The 21,588-nt window shown below is 37.5% G+C and overlaps 1 protein-coding gene across 4 annotated transcripts in view; it reads right to left on the bottom strand.

Moving 5' to 3' along the window:
- SLC14A2 (solute carrier family 14 member 2) overlaps positions 1-21,588 on the bottom strand; it is a 679,109-nt gene that overhangs the window by 42,428 nt on the left and 615,093 nt on the right. For all 4 annotated transcript variants that reach the window (XM_074279251.1, XM_074279254.1, XM_074279253.1 and 1 more), the window contains 6 exons: positions 18,365-18,493; positions 12,605-12,797; positions 7,929-8,076; positions 7,022-7,156; positions 5,268-5,317; positions 4,258-4,432 (listed from right to left, as the gene is read on the bottom strand). In XM_074279251.1, coding sequence (XP_074135352.1) covers positions 4,258-4,432; positions 5,268-5,317; positions 7,022-7,156; positions 7,929-8,076; positions 12,605-12,797; positions 18,365-18,493 — 830 coding nt within the window. The remainder of the gene's footprint in view (positions 1-4,257; positions 4,433-5,267; positions 5,318-7,021; positions 7,157-7,928; positions 8,077-12,604; positions 12,798-18,364; positions 18,494-21,588) is intronic.

Genomic DNA, 21,588 nt, shown 5'->3' with positions numbered 1-21,588 from the left:
TGAGTTGAAATCTGCCACTGTCTTTTCCACACATTAATCTTAAGTTCTACCCTTTAGAGCTACATAAAATGATGCTAATTCCCTTTCTGAAAAATATTCCTCATTAGTTTTCCTTTTTCCAGGTTAACCATCTTCAATTTTGTGAATGATTGATTTCTCCTAGAATTGTATGTTCATCATCCTACTCTGGATAAGCTCCAGTTGAAATTTGGTGCCCAGAACTAAATACTTTAATATCCTCATTTTCCTTCTATCCCTTCCTTATCAAAGCTGGCTCTTGAGAAAAGGCTTAATAAATTCTTTCATCATAAGGTATAAAGGATTCATAATGCCTAATTTATTACCCTTCCCACAAATATTTGTATATTGACAGAAACAAAGCGTAAAGCCAAGAAATGAAACTAATCGTGAAGACTTCATGAGAAAGTGGGATAAGTTTAGGAGAACAGAAGGCACTTCTGTGCATTTACAATAAGCAAGTAAATGTCTACTCTTGTCTACACAAGCAACCATTCCTATGGGTTAGTCCAGTCAAAATTGTTGAATGGATTTCATTGATTTTGTAGGGGTTGGGAGAACATTAATAAGAAAGTAGTCAAGATAGACTTCTGCTAACTTAGTCCTTTTTCCTAAGGTATGGTTTTCAATGAATCAAAACACAAAGTAGACTTTAGAAGGCTCAATCTATGAGTATTCTATTTCAGAAAAATCTACAGTAGGTCTTTGACCATATATCTCATGTCTATTTGGGGAAGACAACTCCTGAAAGGATCTACTTTAAAGGCTGGATTCTGACTGAGGGAGGATAACTTCTAAATGTCTAAGGGTATTTGGAGGAATAGGAGGACCGTGAGACTATCACATCACAAAGATGAGGGATAGCAGTGTCAAGAGAAGGAGATCTTAATAATTTTGAATAGAAATCCACCAATTTCAGGAAGTTCATTTTCTTGGTTCTAGATTGTTGGCAACTATATTGTTGTGAGTTTGGTCTTTAGGGCAGAAGCTAACTTATTCTATGTGGGAGAGGACATAATCTAGATGATATCATCCTTTTTTTGCCCAAAAGATATACATGAATCCTACCTTCCAGATGACCTTTTAAACATTATAATATTTTTTTGGGGGCAAGTAGCTATTATCTAACAATCCAACAGCCTAGTCTGTCAGTTTGTCCTTCCATCTAACAAGTTTAGGAGGCAACTTTCTTTCCATCATCAACATCCTCATGCTTAAAGAATCCTACGGTTGAGTTCACATATGTAGATAATCCTGCTATATAAAGAGATGTTGAAAGGTTTCTAAAGGCAAAGGTTCTGCCTTTTTCATTTTTTTTCCTGAAGAATTGAATTGCTTTTGTTTGAGATTGAAGAGAGAGCTTGAAATAATAAACAGGCATCTGACATGATGCCTTAAAAAAGAAAAGCTATTGAGGGAGAATGGAAAGGATCTAGGATTGGGGTAGAGAGTGAAAGGGCAGATCATGACTTTTTCTAAAGGAGTTTATATAGTGTTTCCCATCAAAATATTTCCTCTGGTCTATTTCCTCCTATTAAAAAGCATGACTAATAAAAAACTTTCAGTTCAGACCAAATGTTTTGAGTCTGCTCTGAAAGGGGTAGTGCCATTTCTCACTTTGTGAGAAATCACAACTACAAAAAGGCTATTAGGCCTTGTCAGTGATCTAGCCTCATAAATAGGTGGATAAAGGACTTTGACTTTGGGATTGGACGTTGAAATTTCTTGCATAAAAATGTTTCTTTCCCTTGTTGTCTATCTTATTTTAATATCTTCATTTCTTTGCTTCTTCAAGGATTTTTGGTCTTCCAGAATCCCTTGTTCAGATTCAGATGTACCTGGGAAAGACCATACCATATACTGTTTTTACCTGACTGACATCTTAAATCTAGCAGTACCTTATCAAGGAGTGGTTGGTAGATCTCCAACAGCAATACTGGGGACTCAATGGATGTGTAAGAAAAGATAGGACTGTCCTGAAGGAGAGATGTGGCAAGAGAGATTGGAAGGCACCTAAGACAAAAACCACTTAATCATAATTCACCTGAGGGCCATCCCTGGTGCTGGGAACCCTGGTATCCTTCAGTGGACTTCTGAGGTCATGGCCTTTTCTGTCATTTTAGGAGTTGATATTAAAAAAACAACTCTCTTCTTTCCTTTCCTCCCAGTTTTTGAATACGGATGAGTGAGGGATTAAGGAGAATATTAGGTTCCCAATTCTAACTTTCTTCTTCTTTCTTCATGGCTAGACTTAGGAGTAGGCCGGTACTGAAATAAACTATTCTCAAGTCCAGGTACAGACTTTCTCATTCATATCAGAGGGGAAAATATAGTAGTATTTTATACCTTTAAAATGTTTATACATTTAATATTTCATTCATTCCTCAAGAAAATACTTGATAGAGTGGCAGGTCAGAGATACATTAATATATTCATTTGGCAGATGAGGAAATTGAACCACAAAGTAGTTTGTCTAAGGTCTTGCAGCAAATTTGTAGTGAAGAACTTTGGAGTGCTGACCAGGGTACTAAACTCTGTATTATAGCATTTCCCTTCTATATTGCATGCTCAGTGCAGCATAATCATCATTCAACTCAAGTCCACAAAAGGTTAGGCAATTGTTAGTCCAAGAATGGAACTCCTGTTGTGTCTGAATCTCTAATCTCAATATTCTGTGTCCTTTTTCTTTTCTTTTTTTTTCTTTCTGTCTTTCTTTCTGTCTTATAGCATCCCTGGTGATGGGTAATTTGGTGAAGAAACACTTTCATTGATGGGGAGCTTACTTTCTTTCTTTTTCTTTCTTTCGGTCTTTCTTTTCTGTCTTCCTTCCTTCCTTCCTTCTTTGTTACAGGCACATTTTATTTATTTATTTATATCTTTGTCATTTCTTAAGAATGCCTATTCAATTACCCATGATATGAGACTGCCTTAGTTTTGATTTATTCCTTGCCTTCATATTTAAAAATGGGACTTATTGTTATGGATGCCAGACTTTTAGACCATGTTTCTGGATCCACAGAATGAATGCTGCCTGGTTCCCCATCCCCCCCAACCCCCTCTTGGATTTTGCATATTTGTTATAAGTAAAGATTAAATTCAGGCTTACGGCAAGGAAGAATAATTATAAAATTAACAAATGAAGGTTTACTGATAAGGTTAAGACTACAGATTTCGAGTTAGTAGGCACTTTAGAGATTATTTACTCCAATTTTTTTGTGTTTCAGCTGAGGAAACTGAGGCTTATAGAGGTAGCATTTTGCCTCAGGTCACATGGGAAAGTAAGCTAAACTTTTTGGTTCAGGCTATCCAATTATATCCAGCACACTTCCCTGGGCTGCTTTTTGCTTATAAATGGGATTCTGCCTCTTTGTTCAATCACTAATGACCTTTGATTAAAATGTGAGTTTCTTTAAGTCAGTTTGAATTTTCTCCTATTAGACTAGGTCAACAACTTCTCAGACTGACAACTGCACCCAAACATTTGACTTAAGCTAACAAATGATTAACATCCTGAATAGGTATATAAATAGCATTCTGATTAATGGCTTTTTCTGCTTTCCTTACTGCTATTGAGAATTGGCTGATCTTTAATGTTCATCTCTTTAAAATATATATATGAATATATGTAAAATCACTTGAATTTTTAGATTTTCCTTTCCTGGCTCAGATCTGCTGCTCAGTCACCCAGTTCTGTTTTAAAACATGTGGACCAGGATGGAATATTTCCCTTTAAGAGGAAACCTTTTCTTGAAATTCATATATGTGCTTCTTATTTTGATTTATACATGTGCACCATTGTCTCCCTAGTGATTCCATATAGGTAGAGAATCAAGCTTGATTTTATAACATTTACTATCCAGTTAAATACTCCAATAGGATTATGTCTTAATCACCTTTCCAGAGACAAAATAATGTCTGTTTTAAGTCAATGGACTTTTAAATGCCCTCCTTAATTTTAACTACAGCAAGCTCATTACTAGCTCTCACTAATATAGGATGATGAATGGCTATGGGAATTAAGGGGAAAGAGGGAGGAAAAATCATCTTCAATGAAAAGTGAGTTACAGATTTTTTTTTTTTTGGTGATGAGGGTAAGGATTGTTACATGAATATGAGATGGTAAAGAGAGGTTAGCAGCATGGGATGATTTGCATGTGTTTAACATCTGAAGGAGTTGACATGGGAGAACACAGAAAAAATAACTTTTTTTTTTTTTTAAATGGGGCCCAGACTAATCACCAGTGGGGCGTTTCTCTTCTTCTACGTTTCTCACTGTCAGGTAATAGATCCGGTTGGCTTCTGGGTACGTGACTTTGCTGAGTGGCAGCTTGTAGATGGCAGGATTGTTGGTTGTCAGAAGCAGGAAAATGAGGGTGGAGAGGCAGAAGGGCCAGGTACCAGGTGGCAAGCCAATCTGAAAATAAGAACATCAGGTTTTTGGGGCTCACTGTCAAATCTTTTGATTTTTCTGATGGGAATGGGGACCATGGGATGGTTGTCCACCCACAGAAGACATATATGAAGGATATGAAAAAAAAAGAGTAAATCTCCATTCTTCTCAGTGGACAAATGGGACCTATCAGAATTCAGGTTTGGAAGAACTCTGCTATAAGATCTAAGGTCCTGGTGCCTTTGGGCATTTGTTTCCCAGGATTTTTCAGCTCATTGTTTACATGGGCACTTTATTGAGACTCTCCAGAGAAATGTTTCTTATACCATTCTCTTCCCACCACATCATACATACCATACACATGTGTGTGAATCCTTGTGAGGTACAGAGACAGATATGCCTCATTTATATATTTAAACAGAAATATGGACACAACCATAAATATTAAAAGTACATATTTAGGTATGTATGTCGATACATCTTTATATATGTACACACATAAATATACACAACTATATAAAGCACCCTACTCAGTTGTGACAAAGCTTCTTAAACTGTGGGCAGCAACTCCACATTATAACTGAATGTGAAGGTCACAAAATTATGATTTCTTATCAATACATGTTTGATTTGGTTACCTATTTTATATACCCACATACCAGGGTCATGTAGAAATCTCTCTGGTAAAAGGGGGTTACGAGTGGGAAAAGTTACAGAAGCCCCAAGTTGTGAGACCCTATATGGGATTGTGAGCTACAGATTAAGAAGCTCATCACAAATTGCCACGGAGGCCTCCCTGCACAGTGCACTAAAGCCTGTCCTCCACGCTAGGTTCCCACCCAAGAAATCCCATACTTACCACTGACATCATGTTGGTGAGAGCTGCTCCCATGTAGGCACAGAACAATGCTGGGAAGAGAAGATTAATCAGTCAGAGGGAGGGAGATCCAGTTATCCACAACCTCCTTCCTGCAGGCAACCCTGGCCCCCTCTCCTTACACACTGACCTATTTCCTCTTTCCTGCTTATTTCCTCTTTCAACACTTGTTAACCATAGATTTAGAGGTCTGGGGCCAAAAAAGACCTCTATTCTAACCCTTTCATCTTACAGTTGAAGAATCTGAGGTCCACATTGATTAATATCACATAGATGCAAGCCTCAGAGGCAGGATTACAATCTATGTCCTCTGACTCCAAATCCAGCAGATTTTCCACTGTGCTTGTGATCTGTAATACTTGCCATTCACAAATCAATTAACCTATCTGACCCTCAGTTTGTTTACCTGTAAAATGGGCAAGACAAAATTTGTATTACTTATATAGGACACAAAGTTTTTGTGAGGACGATATTTTGAAAACCATAATTACCATCAGGAAAACTTTCAAATCAAATTTTAAGACATTCCATAGTTGTGTGATCCTGGACAAGCCACTTAACTGTTGTCTGCCCCAGCAAGAATCATACCTACCCCCAGAACTGTTGTGATTATATTATATTTGATGAGATTATATTTGTAAAGGCAAGCACAGTGCTTGGCTCCTAGCAGGAGCTGTATAAATTCTTATTCCTTTTTCTCCCTTTCTCCTTCCCTGGTTCATATTATAGTTGCTTTTTGTTGCTAGTTCTGTTTTCTTCCTTTTATATCTTCTTTCCTCAATTAGATTATAAACTAACACTTGAAGATAGAAACTGTGGCTTGTGCTTTTTGAAATGTGTTCCATCTCTAGCATGTATGTAGCTGGGTACAGAGATGGTGACGCTAACTGCTTGTAGATTGGTTGTTTGACTAAGGTAGTGATTTCCCCATAACTAGAGGTCTTCAAAGAGAGGTTAAATGATTTTGGGTGAGATTTCTTCTTCCTGATATGAGTCTCAGTTTCCTAATCTATAAAATGAGAATCTTACTTTCAAGATGTACCTCATGGGACTGTTGCAAAGAAAACATTTTGTCTAATTTTAAATTGCTATAGAAATCCAAATCACATCACCACCACCACCACCACCACCATGTGTTTACTGCCCCTAGCACATAGCTTCTTTATCACTATTTCTGCAGTTTTACTCGTGGGGTTTCACCTGGATGGAGTGCCCCCACTATCTCGCTCTTCCTCAAGCATCCACCCAAGCCCCACTTCTTTCTGTATCCCTGGAGGACCTAGCACACAGAAGGCTGATCATACAGTAGATATTCAATATATATTTGCAGCCTATTGAATGTCTGAATGTATGTTCTCTACCCTGTTTGTGTCTGTAGGCTGAGACAAGGTTCCATTGGAATGATGCCTTAAACATTCTTATTGCTGGTAATGTTTTCAGTGTGCTTTCAAATATTTTGCCTTGTTCATCTATACTACTTCTTTGGGAGTTAGACTGGATAGATATTATCTCCATTTGACAAATGGGGAAATCAAGGCCCACAGAGTTGAAGCAATTGCCCCAGAGTCACATAGATGGTGAATGTAATTTCTTTGGGTCTTAATTCCCTTATCTGTAAAATGAGGGAGTTGATTGAATCTCTACAAATCTTTCACCATCTAAATCTATGACTGAGTATGTATTTTATGGCTAGGAATAAGTAGAGACCCTTGGCCCTGGGATCCTAGAATACCTACCACAAATGAGCGCCAAGAGGTGTGTCTGCCAGGTGAGGGCGTAGAACATCCCGCCAATGGCAACACAAGAGAGGACACAATTGTAGCTCCACAGGCCCATGTAGATGGTTGCAAAGGGTGTGGCCACTGTCAGGGCTGTGGAACAAGAGAATTTTTATTAGTCCCTGTTAGGGAACTCTATGAATGTGATTGTCCCATTATTCCCATCTTCCCCACCACATCAACACCCACAGGAACAGATTCAAATGTCATCCCAACTTATGAACCTAGAAAGTGGGGAATGGGGCCTGGGAAAGAAGCCAAATGACTTTCCTGTTAAGCTTCATAGTCTGCCTCTATTTACTCTTTGTCATTTCTTGGTCACTGGCAATTCATCTTTTCTAGGAAAATGTTTTGGATCAAAACTCTTGCTACTGAAATCAAATCCAAATTTGAGGTCATTCTAATTCTTATGGCAGACCACTCTCCTGCTTACAATACTTTGCTTTCTCCTATAAATCTCCATTCATTTTTAAAACTTGGCTCAAAACTCTACTTTCCAGGAAGGCTTCTAGATTCACTCTCCTTTCTGTCCCTCAGCCTCCTCTACACATTAATGTGTTCCATTTGCATTAAATCTGCTAGTACAAACTTTGTAAGTCTCCAAATCTTTTCTTCCCCATGGTTTATGTTTATGTGTGTGCTCCCCAAACTGATGGCTGGCTTCTTAAGGGAAGAGAGCCCACCTTCATTTAGTTTCACATCCTTCTGCAGTATCTAATACCTACCTACTGGTCACTCAATACAGAAAATAAATGGCAACCTCACCCATAATTTTATAGATAACTCTTCAGAGAACTGGGATGAGGGGCAGGAACAACCATCTGTAAAACTAATCCCCTAAAGTTGTAAAGTGTATTCACTCTACCTGCCAGCATGCCCACAGCTGAGCCAATAGCCGCATGGAGACAAATGAGTGGCGAGGAAATGAACAGAGCCACCAAGAACACACCGCCTGTCCAGGGATTGCTGCAGCCGTACACCTGACCGACCCCCACGGGAATGGCTTGTAAGAGCTGCAAAATCAACAGAAAGGACGGCAGGTCACCACGGAGCATGGACCGCTGCACAAGTGTGTTGTTTGGGCCGCACCTTGGGGAAGTAATGAAGTGGAACAGGGTGGCAATGGGCCCCCCACTTGTGGGAAAAGGAGTTAGCTAATAAGGAGAGAGCTCTTCACTCTGCCAGCGGCGGGGCATTCCCATATCCCAGGCATGATTCCTGGGCAGCCAGCCCAAGCACGGGAGCTTTAGAAGGACGAGTTTCCACAACACGTAAAGATGATTTTCAGCATTCATTTCTGAAAGATTTTGTGTTCTAAACTCTTTCTCCCTCCTCTCTCTTCTTCCCCCAAACAGCAAGCAATCTGATATAGGTTGAACATGTACAATCCTAGGAGACAAGTTTCCAAGGTCTATGGGACTTTCATCTTGAGAGTGAAAGTTCAATGACATATGATAGAGCTTCTAAGGCATTGAAGAATCTCCTTAACTTGAGTCATTTGGCTGGAAGAGGATTTTGAGATCATCTAATCTAGGGCTTCTTAAACTTTTTCCATTCACCACCACTTTTCACCTAAGAAATTTTTATCCAACTGTGGGTATATAATTATATAAAATAGTATACAAATTAAACAGACTGATAATAAATCAATATTTCATGACCTTACACTCAGTTTGTGACTCTCTCATGACCCACAGTTTAAGAAGCTTTGATCTTACCCAGCCTTTTTATTTTATAGGGAAGGAAAATGGGGTGAGGTAATATGCCCAAAGATACATAGCTGGTAGGAGTGCCATGGCCAGAACTTAGGGCTCAGCAGGGCGGAGATTGTTTTGACTTTTTTTTTTTTCCTTCTTGTATCTTTACAATTGAATAGAATCTCTGGTAAATATTCAGTCATTGTTGACTTGATGTTTCCCTTTTAGCCTCTTAATTGAGCCAAGATTAACTACCAACCATAGCTTATTGTGTTATGGCCAGTCCTGGATTCTGTGAGGTATACAAGAGAAAAAGACTTCCCTCTTTCCCTCACAGAACTTGTGTCCCTTTTGAGAAGTCACACGTGATAGAAAGGATGATAGAAACCATTCCATAGTTCTTGGGATGGAGCTTGACAGGGTGGAAATTAGGAAGGTGAATAAGCTGAACTGGATCGGGAAATAAGGAAAACAAGGGACAATAGTGGCAATACAAGAATGTGGCAATGAGCAGCTAAACAGTCATGGAAGAATCTAAGGATCAAAGAAATGACTAAGAGGAAAGGAAAGAATACTTTAAGGAAAGAATTAACAATGCAAAATATCAGAATTGGAATAGAACTTGAGCTCTGGGGAATCTAGTTCGATATATAAGTGAATAATCATCTCCTCGATACCATTTTCAACAGGTAGTTATCTACCATCTACTTGAAAACTATTATTGATGGGGAACTCACTATTTCCTGAATAAAACTCTGCACTCAGGAAGCTGCCAGTCTATTGGGAAGTAAGATTTTGAAATCCTGCTCATAATATTACAGAATGATCTAAGTAAATAAGATGGAGCTTTTATGTGTTTTGGGTTCTTAACATATTCACACATGTATGCAAGTACACGCATACGCCACTCCATCACTAGGGCTTCTACAGGACTTAGAATCTGTAATAGTCCATCTACATCTTGCTTATCTCGTTTTCTTGTTATTTCTTGAAAAATTCTGATTTATCTCCCATCCATTTCTTAAAGTTAGAAATTTCAGTTATATATTCTTGCAGTCTGCTCTCCATCCTGAAGAGGGCTTGTCTCAGGGAAACTGAATAGGTAGCAGTATGGTCTTATGCAAAGACCAATGGATTGGGAATTTCTGAGAGCTGGGCTTTGATTCTATTTCTGCTCCCAACCAGGTGTATGATCTGGGGCATAGGTTTCCTTACCTGTAAAATGAGTAACTTTACACAATCAGCTTGGAAACTCTCTAGAGACAAGAACTTTGGGTCCTCCATTCCTTCTTTTTTTCTTCCCTTCTTATTATAGAGGGATAAGTGTAGAGCTGGATAGGCTGTAGATAGACCTTTCAAATGGTGTGGGTCTGAAGGGTATTGGAGATTTTAAGGAGCACATACATTCTAGGTATGGGGGATAATGGGTACCATGGCACATGGACAGGAAACAGAGAACAAGCAAGAAGGGCAGCTTGGTCATAACAAAGAGTGTGTGAAGAGGAGGAATGGGCAACAAGGCTGGAAAGATGGACAAGTATTTGCTGACCCTTAACTATAGGCTCTGTGAATTGGTACCATGATTTCCTTGGAGCCTAAAGTCTGATTTTCATTAAAGGCCTCTCTAATTTCTTTTAGGATTTCTATTGGAGGGGCCTGCGCTAGTTGGCAAACTTGACCTAGAGAGCTTTCCAATATTCAAACACTATTTCCTGGCACCAAGAAAACACTATGTACAATAATGAGGAACCCGGATTAAGCCCGAGGAATAGTCTGGAAATCTACTAAATAAACACTCCATATTCCCAACGCCTTGCCAATGTCCAAGGAATGTAGGATACAGAGGGGATCCAAAATTCATTTCTTGAGCTGGAAAGGGAGGTTTTTATGAGGTTTTAAGCCCAAGCAGGCAAGAATGAGAAGAATGAGAGGACAAGCTGCTTTGGAACAGAGCCTATGTTTGTCACCTCCATTGTAATTCGTATTTCAGACTGGTCAGCTGTATCAGGGGATTGTTCTTCCCAGCCATGTACCCCTGATACCCTGGTGTGAAGGGCAGCCAGGTGTATCTTGGAAATTTACTGAACACTACTAACTTTCCAAATAATATCCTTCCCTCTATACCTAACTCTATACCTCAAACATTCTCAGCTTAAGAAAGATGGAAAAACACAAAGAAAAAACAGAGCAAGTTCCCAAGCAAATTCCACCTTTATTTTAGAGAGAAAGTGCACAAAAATGTTATATTTCATGTGACAATTCATGAGAGCTAGAGAGAGTCCTGGCTCTCACTTAAACCAACCCACTCATCTCAGAGAAGTGAAACTGAGGCAGAGGAAAGTGATTTCCTCAATGTCGAATAACTAGTAGGGAGAAGAATCAATTTTCAAACCTAGGATTTCTGGGTATGGTTCTAGTGATTTTTTTTAATGTCACTCAATATTGCTTCCCTGTAGTTCAGGGTCCAAATTGTCTGAAAGAAAGACAAATGTTAGTTGCACTTTTCCATCTAGACATTGTAGGTCTGGTAGAAGTAGTCTGGGCCTACAGTTGGATAAAGGGGCAGAGTTGTGGTTTTTATATCCCTAAAATGAAGGAAATGTTCTGCAGCTTTTCCTCATTCTGACCCTGGGATGGGTAGAAGTACAGATTATACTTTGAATAGACAACTTCCAACAATTAGGAGACTCACAAAGAGATAAATACCTCTAGTCTCATGTTTCCCATTCTGCACCAACACCTTGGCAATTCAAATTTTAGTTCATAAAACATAATACTTGGATTCTGGGATCTATGACTTTTCTAACTTGGTCACAGGTACATGTGGACCACTTAGGTTGTAAGTTCTTTGAGAATAGCATATGTCTCTTCTATTTCTTCAGTTCCCCCAAATTCTCTCTGCTAAAGTATCTAGCATGGGGTTGGGTATATTCTTTTTTTGACTGAATTAATGAATTTAATCAGCATTGATAATAAATATCAGATGGTTATTTCTTTCACTTTAATAACTTAATGGATCAACAAGCTTTTATTAAACACTTAACTATTTGCCAGGTATTGTGCTAAATGCTAAATGCTAAAAAAAAAAAAAAAAAAAAAAAAAAAAATTAAGTAGGTTTTGCCTTAAAGGAGATTATAGTCTAGCAAGAGAGACAACTTATAAGTGTATATACTTTTTTTCTTTTTCTGAGGCTGGGGTTAAGTGGCTTGCCCAGGGTCACACAGCTAGGAAGCGTTAAGCGTCTGAGACCAGATTTGAGTTTGGGTCCTCCTGAATTCAGGGCTGGTGCTCTATCCACTGCGCCACTGAGCTGCCCCCATAAGTGTATATAGATATGTGTATTTATTATACTCTTACACACATATATATGTATCCTTTATATATTATACATATTTTATCTTTATATGTTATATAAAAGGTATAAACTACATAAAACATACAAATTATAATAAATAAATATATTTAAATATTATCTATTATATATGTTAGACATATTTAGATATATATAAACATATACCTATACACAGATGGCTGACATATATGGCTATGTATACATACACTTTCAATAAACACACATATGAAATACATAGTTGTTTATATACATATATGTATGTGCATATCAATCTGTATATGTATATATCCCATATACACATACCTACATAATTGTGTGTATGTTATATACATCTTGCATGTGAAAATACATAATCAAAATGAGAGAGTGTAGAGACAGGAGGGTAGTTGTGGAATATGCTCCTGACTTAGAACAGGCCAAGTTTGGACAGAGGGTATCAGTCACAATACTGGGGTGGTCAAGGAACACCGAGTAATCTTGGAGACACTTACCAGAGGCACTTCAATCTCAGACCAGGTGATGTTGGGCACTGAGGTGATGGGCTGCACCAAAGTCGTAGGGAAGAAGAGGTTGTAATGACCCGTGGCTGCCATATACAGCGACACAGCAATGTTGAATGGGAGGGTGAAGACTGGGAGGTCCCATTTACTGAAGATGGAACTTAAGGCACTGGAAAGAACCGGGCTGAAAAAAAGTCATTTCATGAAAAATTATCAAAGCCACCCACAAATCCATGATGGTTTATGTTTCTTGAGTGTTTTAAAATTTATTAATCTCTTCCTTCACAAAACTTTATGAGATTCAATTATTATTGCCCTTATTTTACAGGTAGTGAAATTGAGGATCAGATAGGTTAAGTCACTTGACTGTGGTCACATAGGTATTATATATTAGAGCCAGAATTCAAACCTAGATCTCCTGATTCAAGATAGTGTTCTTCTTCTTCTTCTTCTTCTTCTTCTTCTTCTTCTTCTTCTTCTTCTTCTTCTTCTTCTTCTTCTTCTTCTTCTTCTTCTTCTTCTTCTTCTTCTTCTTCTTCTTCTTCTTCTTCTTCTTCTTCTTCTTCTTCTTCTTCTTCTTCTTCTTCTTCTTCTTCTTCTTCTTCTTCTAATTCTTCTTCTTCTTCTTCTTCTTCTTCTAATTCTTCTTCTTTCTTCTTCTTCTTTCTTCTTCTTCTTTCTTCTTCTTCTTCTTCTTCTTCTTCTTCTTCTTCTTTCTTCTTCTTCTTTCTTCTTCTTCTTCTTCTTCTTCTTCTTCTTCTTCTTCTTCTTCTTCTTCTTCTTCTTCTTCTTCTTCTTCTTCTTCTTCTTCTTCTTCTTTTTCTTCTTCTTCTTCTTTTAATAGCTTTTTATTTTCAAAACACATGCAAATATAATCATCGAAATTCACCCTTGCAAAAACTTGTGTTCCAAATTTTTCTCCTTCTTTTTTCTCTACCGTCCTCCCTTTGACAGCAAGTAATCCAATATAGATTAAATGTGCAATCTTTCTAAACATATTTCCATTTATCAAGATAGCGTTCTTAACCACTTTTCCTACATTTCTTCATCACCAAATGTGCTCTAATCAGATTTACTTTTATCTCTAGCCTATCCTTTTCATTTTCTGTTGTTTGTTCTTCAGTTACTTATCTGTCTGACTATGAGGTTTTTTTGGCAAAAATATTACAATAGTTTGTCATTTCCTTCTGCAACTCATTTTACCAATAAGGAAACTGAGGCAAATAGAATTAAGTGACTCGTCCTGGGTCACACAGTTAGTAAATGTTCTAGCCCAGTCTGATTCTCTTTATTGCTCCATTTGTCCTTAATCCTTATTTCCAAGAATTCCTTATTGCCAAGACATGAACAAACTTTCCAGTTCACTTAAATTTTTTATATTTCCATCACAACTTTAAAGAAATACAGTCATTTCATCTGGAAACCTTTATTCTTAAACAGATGTTGAACATAACCTTTTTCATGGAAAACAAGAGCTCTTATGTCATGATGTAATGCAGGACAGGAAGGGAATAAGCATTTATAAAGCACCTATTATGTGCCAGGTACTTGTTAAATCCTTTACAAATACTGTCATTTGTTATTATTACTATTATCAAATATTTAGATGGTTTTTATAATTGCTTTACAGCAATCCTGGGAAGTAGGTGTTATTATATTCATTTTAGCGATAAGGCTATATTTGATTCTAATAACATCCCTCTTTTATAGTTAAGGAAACTTAATATGAAGAGAGTTTAAGTGACTTGCTCAGGAAAACACAGCTAGTGAGTATTTGAGTCCAGAATTTAACTCAGGTCTTCCTGATTCTAGACCTGGGACACTATTGCACTATCCACTTGCCGCAGTCATTTATTTCTACTTTCTCTGCTATTGCTTCATAGAAGAAATGCTCTTTTGGAAGCTTAGCCCACAGTATAGATTCTGATTTGTGAATGCCCAGTGTCTTTGGGTAGTTCTGGGAAATGAGTAGCAAGAATAAGAAAGAAACCACAGACTCTCCTTGTAGCATGCATGGAGCCCTGGGTTTGGAATCAGGAAGACTTGCTCATCTTTCTAAGTTCAAATCTGGCTTCTGACATTTGCTAGCAGTTGTGAGCATAGGCAACTAATTTAACCCTGTTATTCTCAGTGTCCGTATCTGTAAAATGAGTTGGAGAGGAAATGGCAAACCACTCCGATCTCTTTACCAAAAAAAACCCACAAAAAGGACTCACAAAAAGTCAGACATGACTGAAATGACTCAACAACATAGTGTATCTCCTGTCTTCAACAGTCTTACAAAATGTCTGGCTGGACCAAACTAGTTTGAGCTCTCAAAGGCTTTTCCTCTGTTGTCACTTTTGTTCCTACTTCTTAAATTACTGCCTTTTTATACATGCAATTGTCTAGAATATCTGAGGAGGCTTCTGGATGAGTAAATTTTCTTTGATCTCAACAAAGTTTTCTTATTTCTTTTTGTTTTTCACTAACTGAAGCTGCTAAAAGTTGGCTCACTATCTTTTTCCAGGATCTGGAATTAAATGAGTAAAATTCATTTTATTGAATTAAAACTTTCTCTTTCTAGGTATTTCCTTCTGAAATATAAGCCTTCATTGAAAATGAAATGCATGAAGTCCTAAGCATCTTAGTATGAGTTACTTTATTTTTATTATTTTTCTTTCCTAACAGGAGGGAATAATGGGCATTTTGAAAAACGCTGGTGCCTGAGGAAAAGGAAGTACTCAAAAAAGAAGATTTGGGGAAAGCCAGAAAACAAACTTTGAAAACTTCACAATTTTGTATAAAGCTGGTCCTAATGGCATGGTTTATTTAAATATATTTTCTTCATGCCCAAACTTTAAGATTTACACAGGTCTTCTTGATTTCATTCTCTTGGATGTGAAAGCCTTTAAGAAAATTCCCACAGAGATCAGTACTTCACCTATTTTTTTTCCTGGGCAGGATAAGAAAGCTTTGAAAGGCAAAGTAATTAACTCAGGATATTAAATGTTATAACGCATTTTGAAGTGCTTCTGGGCAGTTATTAAATACTATTCAAGCCAAGTTAAGCCAATTTGTTTTAAAAGCCTCACAAGATGGAAATAAAAGAGATTTCCTTTTTAAAGATGTGAAACATAAATTATTCTCCTTAGAACTGACTGGGAGCAGGGACAGTATGCTGATAAAAGGCAAACACAAGACCAGGAGATATGGATTTTTCTACTTCCAGTCCTTCCCCTAAGTAGCTATTGGCTGGGCAGAATGGCTTTCTTTCTCTGGATTTAAGTCCTTATCTGTAAAATGACCTCCTTCAGACTTTGGGCCACTGTTCTGCTCTGTATTTCATGGCTTTGCCTCACATCCTGAATTTGTTTAATTCAATGAACTCCTTGGTTTGATCTCAGTAGAAACTGGTTATCCTTTTGGATCACGGCTTGACCTGTTCCCTTTACTTACTAAGTGTGTGGGACCTAGATAATATATAAAGACCTATTATATTTTGATGATCTCTTATTCTGTTATTCCTTTTGTTATTGTGTATAATTGATATAGGCAATTATCCTTGGGTTATTAATTGCCAATAATATATCAATCTGGGTAGTTAGGTGGCATAGTGTCAAGCCTCGAATCAGAAAGACTTGAATTCAAACTGGCTTTATATACTTGTGACCCTGGGCAAGTCACTTAACCCTCAATTTGACTCAATTTCCTCATCTGTAAAATGAGTCAGAAATAGCAAACTGCTCCAGTACCTTTGCCAAGAAAACCCCCACCCCAACTGGGGTCACTAAGGACTTGACTGAAATGACTTAACAACAACAGAATATCAATCAACCAATAAGTATGTATTGAGCATCCACTCTAGGTCCAATAATCTGTTTAGTACTGTGGACATTTTAAATTAGTAGGCTTGCTAGATTGCAAATAAGACATGTATCAGTGACAAAACATCTTGGCCAGGAGGACCTGAGATCAAATCTAGCTTCAGACATTTACCAACTGTGCCTGCCTTAATTTCTTTGTCAAATGGGGGAATAGCACTTATTTTTTTCAGGATTGTTGTGAGGATTGAAACAATATTTGTAAAGTCCTGAAGTTCTTCATAAGTGTTTATTGAATTAAATTGTTCCAAACAATCTCTGTCCTGATCATGAGGTAGTTTTCAATTCTCTCAGTTTCATTAATTTCACAGGACAGATTTTAGGAATCATTAATATTCTTATTAATATCTTCTCTTTCTCTGTCTCTCTTTTTCTGTCTGTCTCTATGTCTGTCTCTCTCTGTCTCTTTCTCTTTCCCTCTATCCCTCCTTTCCTCCCTCCCTCTCTTTCTCTTCCTCTCTCTGTCCCTCTGTCCCTCTCATCCCTCTCTCTCTCTTCTCTCTCTCTCTCTCTCTCTCTCTCTCTCTCTCTCTCTCTCTCTCTCTCTCTCTCTCTCTCTCTCTCTTTCTCTCTGTTTCTCTCTGTCTCTTTCTCTGTCTCTGTCTCTCTCTCTGTCTCTCTCTGTCTCTGTCTCTGTCTTAGCATTACAACAATTCTCTGAGTCATGCAAAGCTCTGCTAACATAGTCCCCTTTGTACATGCGAGACAGCTGAAAGCACAGTAAAGTCAGTCTTGTCTAATTGTCTAAGGTGTATCTAAGGTAACACAGTGAAGCAATGACAGAACTTGGTCTGAAAATTTTAAGTTTACTGACTGGCAGCCTTAGAGATTATCAGGAAGAAAGAAGAATAAATAAACATTATTTTAGCAACTACTATGGGCCATGCACTGTGCTAAGTGCTTTAAAAATCTTCATTTCCCTTGATCGTCATAATGAAAGTAGGTGCTATTAGTATCCCAATTTTATAATTAAGGAAACTGAGGCAGGCAGAGTTAAATGACTTGCCTGGATTTACACAGCTAGTAAGTGTCTGAGGCCAGGTTTTTTCTGACTCCAGAAAGCCATCTAAATACTTCAATGTCACAATAGGTAACAAATGGAGAAGGCAACATTTAAATTGGTGTCCCTTAACATGAAATCTAGAACTCTTTCTCTTATATTTTTATACTTCATTGCAGGCTCCATCTTTTATACTTTCTGTAGAGTGAAATATTGTCTTATACCCAATCCCACTTACTATCTTGAGAAATGGGGGCTCTATTATCTACATTTGGGATAGCCCAGATCTGAGTTATACCATGAATATATTTGCAGTAATTATAGTAATTCTAGGCGGAGAGGATTAGCTAAAGACATGAAGTGTCTTAGCACCTGGTTTATATAAGCCCTTAGCCTTTGGATAGCTCTAGGACATGAAGTATTCTTTGTGAGGAGTAGAGTTGAGGAAGATGGGTATAACCATTCTACCTTACCCACATAATAATGGCATTTCAAATAGAAAACTTTTGAGAGACAAACTTCCATTCACTAATGGCTTGTACTAGACTATGTTGACCTCTCCAGACTTTGGCTTACTGTTCTGGCTTCCATTTCATGTCTTTACCTCACCCTTTGATCTTGTTTAATTTTTTGTATTCTTTGGTTTGACCTTAGCTTAGCATGGTGTCTTAGTTACTCTTTTGGATCATGGTGTGACCTGAGCTATTAAGTGTCCCTTATCACTGGCACATATATTGACTCCATCCCCATGGGGGTTGGGGACCTAAAACAAAGGTAATATCATTAATCACCCTTGATGATTTCCTTGCCCAAGAATAAACAGGTTGAGGTTCTTTAGCTTAGGTCTCAGGGGAAAGATATGGAGCCAAGGGTATGAATTTTCCTTACCATGTCATGGCGGTAAAGGTAACTGGGAAGAGAAGCCACCAGTAGTAGTCTAGTTTCTCTGAGAAGACAGCCATCAGTAGTCCCACCAGGATACCGTTATACCCATGTAGTCCTGAGGCAATGGCAGACCTTTGGGATAAATGATAATATAATGATGATAATAATAAACACTAACAATAGCTAGAAGTTATAAAGTACATTAAATTTTACAAAGCACTTCACAAATATCTTATTTTGTACTTACAATGATCCTGGGAAGTAGGTGCTATTATTATTTTTGTTTTATAGATGAGGAAACTGAGACAAACAAAGATTAACCAACTTGCCCAGGTAACACAATTAAGTGTCTGAAGCTGGATTTGTCACATTGTCTACCTTAAAGCAAGTCCAGTGTTCTGTCTCCTGTATCACTTAACCTTGAAATTAGATCCAGCAGCAGCATCTTTCCCATTGATGAAGCTAATATTAATTACACTTGTTTTCATTTTAAACTTTTTAATAAATATTTGTTGAACTGAATTATTCCAAGCAATTCTTTAATTTTCTAGTTTTTCACTAATCCCATAGGACAAATTTCAGCATAATTACTGGTGATGAAAATAATAACTACTTGCATTTATAAAGCATTTTTACATATATAATGCTTATCAGTTGTTTTGATTTTGTTAGGCAAGTAAAATGACTCAACTGAGTCATTCTAGAAAACTTACAGATCACCCAGTTCTCTGCTATATAATACCAATAGATAACATTTCTATAGTGCTTACTTTGTGCCAGGAGCTGTGCTAAGTGTTTCACAATTATCATCTTATATGGTCCCCCAACAACCGTGGGAGGTGGTATCTCCATCTTACAGATGGGGAAACTGAGACAGAAGTGAACTGACTCACCTACTTCCTTGTCCAGGCTCTATCCCTTATGCTACCCCTTTCATTTAATATACAACCAATTCTTGTTTATTACAAATTTGCTTTATGGTCTCTTAATTGTTTTGGGGCAATTTCTGTTCTCTCTACATCTCTCTTTCTTGCTCTCAAGTACCATCCACTTAGATATCATATAGGAATATTGTATCTCAACACAGAAGATAAGTATGTCTGAGTGCATTCCCATGTTAAATTTGAAAGTTTGGGGATTTTTGGAAGATGAGGACTGTCCCTACTTCTAAATTGAGTAGGAGGAGATTACTCTATTCAAATATGCTACAAATATATATTATCTTAAACCAAACTGGGCCATCACTGAAGTAAAGCAATCCTTCTATCCATTTTTAACTGATTCTTATCCCATCTTCCCCAGAAATTATTGCCAAAACTTTTATACTCTCCTTAAATCTTTCCAACCCCATTTTTATTTGACTGAGAAAATAGAGGTTATTTACAATGAACCCCCCTTTTTTTAATCTTAAAACTCCTTGTCATCATTCCTATTCTAAAGCCAACCATGCTTGATTCTCTCTTCTTCATACAATTTCACTCCCAACAATTATTCCTCCCTTTTTCCTTCTTCTTCCTTCAATCTATCTAAACTAATCAGTCCCTAAGTACCAGTTCCTTTCAGTAATTCTCACTGCCTTTAAACATATATCTCCTTCTTATCTTAAAAAACAAAAACTCTTCACCAGACTCTATCATTTACAATCTTATATGACCTCCCCTTTTATCAGCCAAACTGAAATAATTTTAATTGCCTCTATTCCCCTATTTCACTCCTCAACATTTTTCATTCTGACCTTAATCACTCAACTGAAACTTCTATTTCCATAGGTACCAATAGTCACTTAAATACTAAACATGGTGATTTTTTTTCTCAGTTCTTATTTTGAGTTCTCTGCTGCAGTTGATTTGGTTAAGCAGCCTTTTCTCCTGAATATCCTCTTCTCTGGATTTTCATGAAAATGATTTCTATTGGTTCTCCTACAGTACCTATTTGATCTTTCCTTCTTGGTCTTTTTTTTCTGATTTATCCATTATACCCATTAACTATATATTCTTTCTAATTTGAAGATGAATCTTATATTTTTCATATTCTCTTCTTAATTCTCTTCATGTTCATATTCTCTCTCAACAGACTATTTCTTACTAATCCCATTAGCTCCCTTAGGTTTAATTATTACCTCTGTGAAGATGACTTATAAATCTATATATCTAATCTTTGATTCTTGAGATCCAGTTGTGAAATGCTTTTTCAGAAATTTCAAAGTGAAGGACTTAGAGGCAACTCAAACTCACTACATCCAAAATAAGATACATAATTTTTTCCCCCAAACCCCACTTCCCTCATCTGAATTTCCTTATTTTTGTTAAGTCCCATTAGTTTTTCAGGTTTCAAGTCCATAATTTCAACATTACTCTTTTGTCTGTAGCAAAATCTTTAATGCAAAATCTTCCACCAAATTGGATTCTCTGAGTCACAATCTATTACATTTAAGCCAGAGGGTGCATGTGAGCCACAACATTCCCAAATGGTACCTGAACCAGATTAAATTGTAACTGGGAAATATTTAACAAAATAAACACAATAAAGCAGATAATTTTATTGAGTTATTTCAGTTGTATCCAACTCTTTGGAACCCCATTTGGATTTTTTTCTGCAGGAATGGGTTGCCATTTCCTTTTCCAGCTCATTTTACAGTTGAGAAAACTGAGGTGAATAGAGTTAAATGACTTGCCCAGGATCACCCAGCTAGTAAGTGTTTGAGGCTGGGTTTCCAAGCCCAACTATGTGCATTCTATCCCCTAGCTGCCCCTAAACAGATAATACTCATTTTAAATTAAGTCAACATGCAGGTAGAAGGGATCCTCTCTTGCTCTAAAAGCATCTTTAAGGAGCTGTTGACTCTGGTATAAAGAAGGAGAATGGTAATGGCTCCTTTTAAACATTAGGGTTATGGCGCTAAAGTCATTTCTCCATGGAGCTGCAAGCATGGAATCTCAGACGTAAGACATACCTAAAGGTCCTGGAAACCTTAGTTATAATACAACTGATGCTGAAACCTCATGTTTCAGCTTCACCGACTCTCCACCTTTTTTGGTCAGACAAAAAAATATGACCCCTGGGTCACTGCACATGTTGCATTTCTCCGCCCTGACAATAGACCCTCCCTCCCACCCCCAGCCTTCTGCGCTAATCACGAAGGTCTCCTCACTCTTCCCATAGACACTGCACATTCCTTCATTGTTACCACTCCTGTTCTTCTTTCCCCTCGTGGAAAGCCTTCCCTA

The sequence above is a fragment of the Sminthopsis crassicaudata genome, chromosome 1 (assembly GCF_048593235.1).
Source record: "Sminthopsis crassicaudata isolate SCR6 chromosome 1, ASM4859323v1, whole genome shotgun sequence".
Taxonomy (NCBI): Eukaryota; Metazoa; Chordata; class Mammalia; order Dasyuromorphia; family Dasyuridae; genus Sminthopsis; species Sminthopsis crassicaudata.
Note: the sequence above shows the minus strand (reverse complement) of the source record. Positions and strands in the feature narration are given on the sequence as shown.